This window comes from Pristis pectinata, chromosome X (assembly GCF_009764475.1).
Source record: "Pristis pectinata isolate sPriPec2 chromosome X, sPriPec2.1.pri, whole genome shotgun sequence".
NCBI classification, from domain to species: Eukaryota; Metazoa; Chordata; class Chondrichthyes; order Rhinopristiformes; family Pristidae; genus Pristis; species Pristis pectinata.
In genome coordinates, this window is record NC_067450.1 from 4,733,961 (window position 1) to 4,744,242 (window position 10,282).

Genomic DNA, 10,282 nt, shown 5'->3' on the forward strand with positions numbered 1-10,282 from the left:
TAGGGACGTACCCTGACCAACCCCCACCCCAAGCCCCCATACCCCTTGTATCAAGGGTTAATTGACAACTTTTCAAGCAGTCCATAATATTCAAGAGGTTTTCTTGTTTCCAGTTCAGCTCATGCTACACTGAAGCTATGGGTCTCACATTGCCATACGCAATGTGAACAGAATTTGGGGATGTACTTAACCCATTGGGCAGGTGTTAATCCATACTCTTAATTCACTCCACATTGCATCCACTTGTCATGTTTGTGCTTATATCGCCTCCCACTCCAACAATGACTTGGTTTTAAAATCCCCATCCTTTCCAAATCTCTCCATGGACTCGCCACCCACCCACTACTATCTCTGTAATTTCTTCCAGCTCCTGGAAGCCTTCTAGATTGCTGCACTCCTCCAACTCTGGTCTCTTGCAGCCATGCCTCCAGCTGCCTGGGCCCTAACTCTGGAATTCCCTCCCTAAACCTCCCAGTCTCTTTCCTCTAAGATGTTCCCGAAAACCGATCTCTTTAACCAAGCCTTTGGCGATCTGTCCTGATAACTTTCCCTGTAGCTCAGCTTTTGAGGTGTTACTTGATAAATCTCAAGGAACTTCACACCAGATGTTTTGTACACGAGAGGGCAAATTGTTGGCAGTTATTTTAGCAGCCTGGCCTTGCACAGACTACTGTTTCAGAATTATTCCCTCAGTTCTGAATCTTGCCTTCAATAAATTAGTGCCTGTCCGCTGGGTCCTGGGGTTTCTCACACCTGATTCTACAATCCAGGAACGTTTATTTTAACAATTTTGTGGAGAAATGGCTGATGATTTTAGTTTTTGTATGGCAAAATGGGAAAACACAAGATTTCAACCCACTTTGGAAAACACTCTTTCTGTTTATCAAGTGAATGCCAGTCCTCTAGTGCCAGGTCTGTGGCTGTGTTTTCACTCACTCACTCACACCCACATTGAGTTTCCTCCTTTGTTTTCAGGTGGACTAACCCAGACGGCACAACATCAAAGTAAGTGATTTTGGGGAGTTGTGGGGAGAATGGTGGGGTTTTCCATTCATTCATGGGATGTGGTCAGCATTAATTGCCCATCCCTAGTTTTTCTCTCTCAAAATGATAGTTTTTCATGAATTTTGCAGTATATAACATATATTCATACTTGCAAGACAGCAGCTTCCTTTCATGTACAAGATTCATGCTGTATTGCATGACACTGAATTTCTTTTTCATAATTTCCCTGTGAGGGGTTTTCCCACAGCTGCCAGCACAAAAGGAGCCCCATCCTGTCCAAGCCCAGCAGGGGTTTTAAACTGTGGACTTTCCCCACTGTCCACTGAGCCATTTTTGAGGGCAGTTAAGGTTTACAACAGTAATGCGGTAGTTTTATGGTCATCCTTCCTGGTGCTAACTTTTTATTCCAGATTTATTTAATTAACTGAACTTAAATTTTACCCAGATAAGCTGCAACATACTAGGCTAAGAACCAAGAAATGGAACATTGGATCTATGTAAAAAGCTCCATTTTCAGCTGGCACGAACAGGATGGACTCCTTTTGTGCTGTGAATTTTAATTTGTGCCTCTGGAATGTGAATGCAGTCCTCTGGACCATATGTCTGTGACTGCGCCACTGTGCTATATATCCTGCACTTGACAGCTGTGTGTCTCTGCTTGTCAAGCTCGTGACCTGAGCCATGTAGTCAGTATTGGCTGGGGTGAGGTGGGCAGGAGAGGGTAATAGGACAGCGAGGGAAAAGGGCCACTTCCCCAGTGCCAGTTTTCCTACACACCCAGCCTAGGGTGTGCCGCTGAAGAAGACTGAGGCCCAGAGATGTGGCAGGAATCTGTTAAAGCTGCAGCTTCTTGCCTCACTGGCAAACCTGAGGGTTTGCTCACCTGCAAGTTGAACCCCAAGTGGAGTCAGCATTGGGTCCTCGATCGTTCCAGGAGGCCTGATGTCCTGGATGAAACGTACCCCTGGAAACCCTGTCCCTTGTCCAACAGCAAGTTGATCATTTTGGCCAGTGAGTCCCCTGCAGCCGTTGAAATGGGCCCCATCCACCCACAACCTTTTCCAGACTCCAGCATGTGTGAACTCCCGGCCACTGAGCCACACTGGGGCCCAAACATTCAGGGGTTTTCAAAACTGCTGTGTAATATTCAAAGCATTCTTTAAGATAATTTTCAGGTGTGACCTTGGGGTTCTGGTTACCTCTCACTTTAATTCTCCACCAAAACCTCTTGGTCTTTGGCTCCTGCACTATTTCAGTGAAGCTCAATGTAAACTTGAGGAACAGCACCACATCTTCCTACTGGAGTCAATACCATTTCAACCCTTTCCAACAATAATTCTGGTTCCCAATTGCACCTGCTCTGGACCCATCTTTCGTGTCTTCACCCGTCTCTTACTTGTCCCCTTTGCCTTGCACCACCACCACTTGTGTCTCTCCCATTCCCCACCCTATCACAGACATTCCCTGTGTTCTCTCCACCGCTCCCCCTTCTCTTAACAATAAAACCAATTTCATCTCCATCGTTTCCCAGTTCTGATGAAAGTACATCAGCCTGAAACATTAACTCTCTCCACAGATACTGCCTGACCTGCTGAGTATTTCCCATTTTTAGCTCAGATTTTCAGTCCATGCAGGATTTTGCTTTAGTATTAAGAGTATCATTTGCTGCCTTCTCTGCTGGCATCCTGAGGGGGAGGCTGCAGACTCCCAGCACCTCAGCCGGCTGGCCAGAGTTTCTGAGACCTGACACTGAGTAGTGTCTGGTGGCAGTGGGGAAGATGCTGGGGGAGAGGGAGGCATCCAGAGTGGGTGCTGATTTCCGCTGTTCCCTCTGCACAGTTGACACTTTAGCACGCATGCAAAGATGCTGCAGTTTTGCAAAGTTAAGGCAGCTCCACCATCTCCTCAGCTCTTGAAGGGAATTCTCCCTGCGTGATCCACAGAGACCTCCTCTGCCAATGAAAGTGGCTCAGAATTTTCACTCAGATCTAGAGTCATAGGGCAATATTATCATAGAGAGGTACAACAAAGAAACAGGCCCTTCGGCCCACTGAGTCATGCCAACCATCGACCACCCGTTTAGATTAATCCTGCATTAATCCCACTCTCCCCACATTCCCATTGACTCCCCCCATATTCTACCACTCACCCACACACTCGGGGCAATTACAGCAGCCAATTAACCTACCAACCTGCACGTCTTTGGGATGTGGGAGGAAACCAGAGCACCAGGAGTCACACGCAGTCACAGGGAGAATGTGCAAACTCCACACAGACAGCACCAGAGGTCGGGATTGAACCCGGGTCTCTGGTGCTGTGAGACAAAGGAATGTCTTACAGTGATCTTCAAAGTAATGGTGTGTAAGTGTTGAGCATGGTATTTCAAGCTCCTTTTGTTTCTCTTTCCCTCTCTTGCAGAATGTTTGGTTTTGTGGCAAAGAAGCAGGGAAGCACGTCCGACAACGTCTGCCATCTTTTTGCCGAACTCGACCCAGAGCAACCGGCATCCGCCATAGTGAACTTCATCACCAAAGTCATGCTCGGGCCACAGAAGAGATGAGTCCAGGAATTGCTGCATTCAAAGACAAACCAAAGGGGTCAACTGGCCAGGCAAGAAGGATAGCTAGCTCCTCCTATGTCACCCAAAGGAACAAGCTTCTTTAGAAACATCAGTGTTCCCCTTAGAAACAATTCTTTCTCTCTGTTTAAGATCAACTTGTTCTAGCCTCGATGTAGATATTAAGATTGCATGAGATTCCTTTTAATCTCAACTCGGGTTTGATGGCTCCACTTTGTGAAGTGACAGTGTTAAGTAGGGCCTCGCTCCCTCACAGCCTAGTCCTCCCAAGAGGGTGAATTCAATCGTGGTGAGTTAGGTTGATCGTTCTGCACACTGCCTGCATTGCGCTTTGCTGAGGATTCTCATTGTAACTGCCCATGTAAAAGGGAGCCCTGCAGACTTGATCATTGAGTGACATCGCATGTGAATAATACAAAGAGTACGTGCAAAATGTGTAGGTGGGGGACTAAGCAAGGAGGAAAGGGGCTGTGGGATGATTAAAGGGTGGTGGGTGAATATTGAGACGAATTGGGACCAATGTTAGATCTAGGTTTGTGAAAGCAAGAACTCACGTGTGAAGTTTTCAGAGTATCTGGTACTGCTGGAGTCTAAAGGCACCACCATCCTCTATAGTAGAATGTCATACTGCACTGGTCTTTGATCATAAGGCTACCCAGTTCAGAGCAGGTCTAACTGTAGTATCAGTCTGACAACGAAAGTGTAATGTTGGTCTGACATTTATCAAGGCTTTCAATGAAAGCTGTCGGGAGAATAAAGCTGGTGATAACTCAGTTGGATGTACCTGAAGATGAAGTGCGATGGATTTGGGATTCCTTACCAGCAACTATAGTGCAGCTTAACTCGCCAAAGCTTCATTTTATTGAATGATAGAATGAACAGTCTGATACCAGAACAGGTCAGGCTGGTCACAAGCCAGTTCTCGTATCAGAGTGAATTGGACCTGGGCTAGGGTGTGTGTCCAGACTCACAGCCAGCACGTTTGAAACAGCAGACAAACTCAGTTTGCTCAGAAAATAGGCTAATTAAAGAGTGGAGGAAGCTGAAACGACAGCAAGCTCTACAGCATTTTCTGTTTCAGAATCAGGTTTATTATCACTGTCGTATGTCAGATTCAAGGCATCTTCAGTGTTTCCTTCTGGATCACTCCCAAATGTTGGCCAGTGGTCCCCCAGGATCTCACTGCATTCGTCCTGAATTCCCTTGCACTGCCTCTGCCCTGCTGCATCTTCAGGGTCATCTTTGAGCCCCTGCCCATGGCCTGCTTGGTTTTTATATCAATACACCCAAACAGTCGGCTCAGTCTGACCCTGCCACAAGCTCTGTGTGACATTCTGTCAGGCTGATGGTCCCTGAGAAAGTTAGGTGTGCGTTAGTAAGTGCAGCAGTGTGGTAAGCCGTTCTTCATTCAGTAACATCTACCCTCACCCCAATTACCACTGGGGTGACGGCTTTCCATCTCTCCCAGCAACCGTCCTGAATGCATCATTGGGTGATGGACAGTTTTTGTGCTGTGGCTTCCCGAGCTGATTTCACCTTGGGACCCTTAGAACATAGCTCCTGCCCCACCCTATCCTCTTAACCCCATCATCTGACTGTAGAAGGGGAACAAAATGGAATTTGGCACCTCACGTACCCTGCAGCCCTTCTGCATATCAGGCTCTCATCTCTGAACTCTTGTGCTCTGTGAATCAGCCTTGACTAACATTGCATTGAGTTGTTTGGATCTAATGAGCTGGCCTAGAGAAGCACTCATTTGCCTTTGTAATGCTAGTATAAATGGCCTGGGTCTCTACTATAATGTAAGCAGGAACCATGGAGCTAGTAGTGAACAGTGACAGCTCAGCACCAGGCTCCTGGATATATAATATATAGTGTGTGTATGTAATATATTGTGTTGTGTATATGAATGTGTTGGTGACAAAGATTGGCTATTATGTGATCTCAGAGTAGAGTCACAACACCTGACAAATGGTGAATTAATGTGATCGTTTCTGCTGTGCTTATTAAATATGCCAATGTATCTTATTGGGGCACGTAACCGAGAGAGCCTTGGAAACGGATTAGTGTTGAAATGTTATTTCCGTCAAGTGGCTGGATTATGAGTTTCTGGCTGAACATGTGGCTATCCCTCCAGACTTTTGGAAAATTTGGACAAGTGCAAAATCTTGGCCAACACCAGTAAAATCAATGACCTGGTCATTATTGCACTGCAGATTGTAGGATCTTGCTGTGTGCAAATTAAGTGGCACATTTCACTTCAGAAGATGTTTCATGCATTGTAAAATGCTTTAGGACATCTTGAGGTTGTGGAAGGTGCTGTAGGAATGCAATTTTTTTCCACTACAGCTTACAACAGGGCTAGTGAAAGGTTGCCACAAACATAAGTCAACCCTCCAATACCAGACATCAATGGCTTGTCACTGAGCACATATGTAATAGGTCTTTTAAGGAAACCAAGGGGGCTAAGGGACCAACAATGGATGGTCGAAGGGAAGGGTTTTCAGCTGCTTTTGATGGTGAGTGTGGATGTAGCTCAGAGAGCCCTTGCCCAAAACTAAAGCACTCTACACAGCCATTTTTTACACAAGTCCTCATGCCTGTAGTGTGGAGATTTGTCTTTCAAACTAATGTGTTTGTGAATGGCCTTCTGGTTACGTGCTCAAATGAAAGGAGGAATCACAAGCATTCATTTCGGTGAAGAAAAGTATATTTTTTATGTTGTTTTTCAGATATAGACACGTCAAAACTATTAATCCAAGAGATTTCAATATTATGATGATAAACAGTCACAAAATGTCAATGAGTCACTGCTAAATGTGTTGTAACCTTTATGTTTAACAATATATTCAAACAAGTTTGGCTTCACAGATTATTCAAGATTGGAGCTCCATCTAAGAACTACCAGGGCCTTGCTGGCAATGTCGCTTTTCCTTGTTTCTGCCTGGGGAGGAGGAAGGTTGAGGTGGCTGGTGGAATCGGAAATGGTGAGAGGGGATATTTGTAGCACATCCCCCGGCAATGTAATTCTGGGTTCCGAACAGTCTCGGATTGGCAGCCCGACTGAGGGCCAGCCAGTTGTTGGGCACAGTGGATGTGGGTCCTGACCGTGCACATGGTCTCACCACACCATTGGAAATGGAGTCCCTTGGCCTGCCTCTTGCAAGGAGCTAGACACATAGAATGAGGCCACATGAGATGAGCAAGGCAAAGGTTGAGATATTTGGGCTACAGTAGCATGTGATTAAATACCCAGAGGCCTGAACCATTGATTCAGAGACACAAGTTCAAATCCCACCATGGCAGTAGGGGAATTCAAGTTCAGGTACACTAACTAAATCTAGAATAAAAAGCTAGCGTACAATGGCCTGGTTATAATGTGTTCTAGAAATGACCAGATTCTCTCAAAATCCTACTGATGTGCTACTGTGCTTAAGAGAAGGAAATCTGCCATCCTTGCCGTATATTTGACTCTAGACCCACCAATGTAGTTGACTTTTAACTGCTCTCTCAGAGCCACTTGGCTCGGGGGTCAGGGAGGGATGGGCAGTGAACACCACAAAACAAAATTGGAATTATTGCAAGTCACCTGGCTATACCCAGCTAAACAGGTGGTGAGGAAGTGAGAGAGAGTTGGGGATGGCTCTTTGGGACCTCCCCTCACCTTCTGCACATGTGTTCTATTTTGCGTAAAGCTAGACAGCAGCCTTTCTAGTTCCTGGTCTGATTTCTCCCATCGCAAAAAGATACTATCCCTTCTGAACGATTACTGAACCTACACGAGAGGTGGGGAGGGAAGGTGATGGTTGTCCAGCAACGCCTGTAACCCACTGTACCTGTGGGGTGGTGGCTATTACTTTGCAAATCTGTGAGGCTGAGGTACCCATTGGACAGAGTGGCAAAAAGGTATATATTTGAAGAGCTTTCAACATACTGTATATTACATATTTTAATCAAAGTCTATAGTTTTATTTGTATAGCTCAGACATTTATTTTGCCTGATAATGGAGAATTTATGGAAGAAGCTTTAGTCAAGAATGTATAATATATTATACTTATGCCGTTATTTTCTTTTGCGTATGTGGTGTGGTATCAAACACCAGCTGAACGAGTTCTGTGTATTCCTTTGTGGGTGTGCCATGTGTAAGTGTCTGCTTTCCAAGTACACAGCATTGCAAAATATATGGATCACCCCTTGTTTTCTCTTGTTGAATTTAGCTCCAAGGATCTTCCCCTGCCCTTTTCCCCAAAGCTTTTTATGAAGTCATCTGGTGCAGGTGGGACTGGCCAGGATCTTGTGCTGAACTCAATCAGAACATACAGAGAGGCACCTCCTTGGCTAATCAGCTATCCGGTGGGAAGCGTGTGCATGTTGGATGAGTGTTCAAATCTCCATTGGTTATGCTGCCTTCCCTGGTTGATTCGCCTGCCAATGTGAGTTGGAGCACCAGTTTCCCATCAGAATTTAACATGAATTGGATCCTTCAGGGAAGTTCAAGAGGAAGTTGGGTGGAGTGAGGGGAAATGAAGTGATCCTTTTCATCAGCTATTCATGTGAGATGGCAGAGTCCAATCCTTGTGATATTCAGCTGACTTTAGAAAGTCCAGGTCACTTATCGCCCCAGCCCACGCTACCTCCTCATGAAGCAATGCCACAACCTTAAAATTCTCTTCATTTTCAAATCCTTCCATCAACTCAACCCCACCCCCTCCCATCCCTTTAATCTCCTCCCACTCTATAACCCTCCAGTCCTAGTGCATGATCCTTTCCAGATACTAACGTGGCCCCAAAGCCCGGACCTGTTCTGTAGTTGCCACCACAGTAAGAAGGCCTTTTCCCACCATTGGCAGCTGCCTTTAGCTCTGGAAAAACCTCCCAAACCCACCCTTCGTCACTTAAGCCCATCCTCAAAACCTTCTGACTAAGTTTTTGGTTATCCGTCCTTATGTGGCTTGATGCCAGTTTTTGTTTGATGATTGCTCCCATGAAGCACCTTGGGATATTTTACTGCATTAAAGGTGCTATAAAAACGCAAGATGTTGTTGCTATACTTCCTTTCAGTGTACGATTTTATATGGACCAGTTAAAATAGTTCCTAATTATCGTATTTCCCCTTCAAAAAATAATTTCTTCATGGATATGTGCATTGTTGTGGGTGCTTTCTAGTTGGGAAAAGACTGTGATTGCTGAATAGGTTTCATCTCACACAAGGGGTCAAAGTAGGGCTTGGACCCTCTGAACCGCCTCATTCGCTCTCCATGGCCATAGATTGAATTAGACAGAAGCATTCCATGTCCAGATTTCAGTCAAGAACGGCAACTGAGCAAGCTCAAGGTTAACAGCCAGAGGTGAAGGTATTCACATCTGTGGCAGAAAAGATGCTAAAAATTGGCAGGAACTAACAGTTCAACAAGGAGAATAATTCACAGAGGTTTACAGAGGAAAAAAATCTGGCTTTAGAAAGTTGCTGATATAATTGGCAAAGAAGCAGGTTAGGTTTTTTGTGCTTAAACCTGCAAAGCTGCTGAAGAACAGGGTGAGAAAGTGGTGACTGCCACTGGAGAGTTCACGGAGCCCTTACTATTTGTCAGCTGTAACACTAATTATAGGATGAGAGGTGGGACGGCTCTCTCCCATAGTTCATCAGAGTAACTTGGACCTTGGCTTCCTTTGTTAAACCTTTAACTACTGTCTCTTTGTCATTTTTATCAAAGAAAACAGGAAAATCCCACTTTGTTTAGGTTCTACCTGGGCACAGCTTTTGTTGCTGGAGAAGTCTTTTCACTTCTCCTCCCTCCACCCTCCACCCTCCACCCTCCACCTGAGGCACTTTCCTGACTCGAATGACCAATATTTGTTCACTCGCCTTGACCCAGCGTGGCAGCAAGCTATTTGACAATGGGCGTAACCACAACTATAACTCTGCCTTAGTTTCCTTGTCCACACAAGCACATTTCCAGCAAGGGTTTTCAGTGAACACCTGGGAATCCTGGATTACATCCAAGGCACCAAGGCAGTATCACGTCTGCGCCGCTGACCCTTAACCCGGTTGAGCTCAGCCAGATTATGTACTTAACCCTGGCTCAATTGGGGGGCATTATAAATGCACTCCAGTTGCGGGCAAGTTTTGATGCCAACACCAGCACTAACTGACATGTTTTCACCTCTTTTCCCCCAGATTACAATACCATGTAATGAATAGTGAGTGGTTGAAGCAGTTGAGAGAATTTTTTGCTTTCTTGTCCCAGCAGTGGGAAGAATGCTACAGCAGTGCCACCTGCTGGAGGATGTGAGATGCTGTTGGAATTTGTTTAAATGTTTCCCGTGCCAAGTCAGAGTTTATGGGACTCCTGTGCTGCAATGTATAACAGAATTTAATTTGTTAATAAAACAGCAGTCGCTAGAAATTATTTCTAAAGACGTTGATTTGCATTTACATCAAATATTTTTTTTAGAAATTAGTTTCAATAGTAATGACCATGGATTGTCATTAAAACCCCAATTTGTCGTTCAAACGAGGAAAGCTCTCTTGACTAATCTGGCCTATATGTGACTCCAGACCCACAGCAATGTGGTCGGCTCTTACATGCCTTTACTGAAATGGCTTCCTAAATTCAAGGGCAATTGAGGACGGACAACGGAGCCTTGCTTTGCCATCGGCTCCCATATTTCGTGAGAGGACACATTGTAAAAAAGCG

At 45.3% G+C, this 10,282-nt stretch overlaps 1 protein-coding gene across 14 annotated transcripts in view; it reads left to right on the top strand.

Annotated features, from left to right (window-relative positions):
• Positions 1-9,994, top strand: part of LOC127567065 (tensin-2-like) — a 190,163-nt gene extending 180,169 nt beyond the window's left edge. For all 14 annotated transcript variants that reach the window (XM_052009740.1, XM_052009741.1, XM_052009743.1 and 11 more), the window contains 2 exons: positions 976-1,005; positions 3,424-9,994. In XM_052009740.1, coding sequence (XP_051865700.1) covers positions 976-1,005; positions 3,424-3,565 — 172 coding nt within the window. In that variant the 3' untranslated portion in view covers positions 3,566-9,994. The remainder of the gene's footprint in view (positions 1-975; positions 1,006-3,423) is intronic.
• The last annotated feature ends 288 nt before the right edge of the window (positions 9,995-10,282 follow it).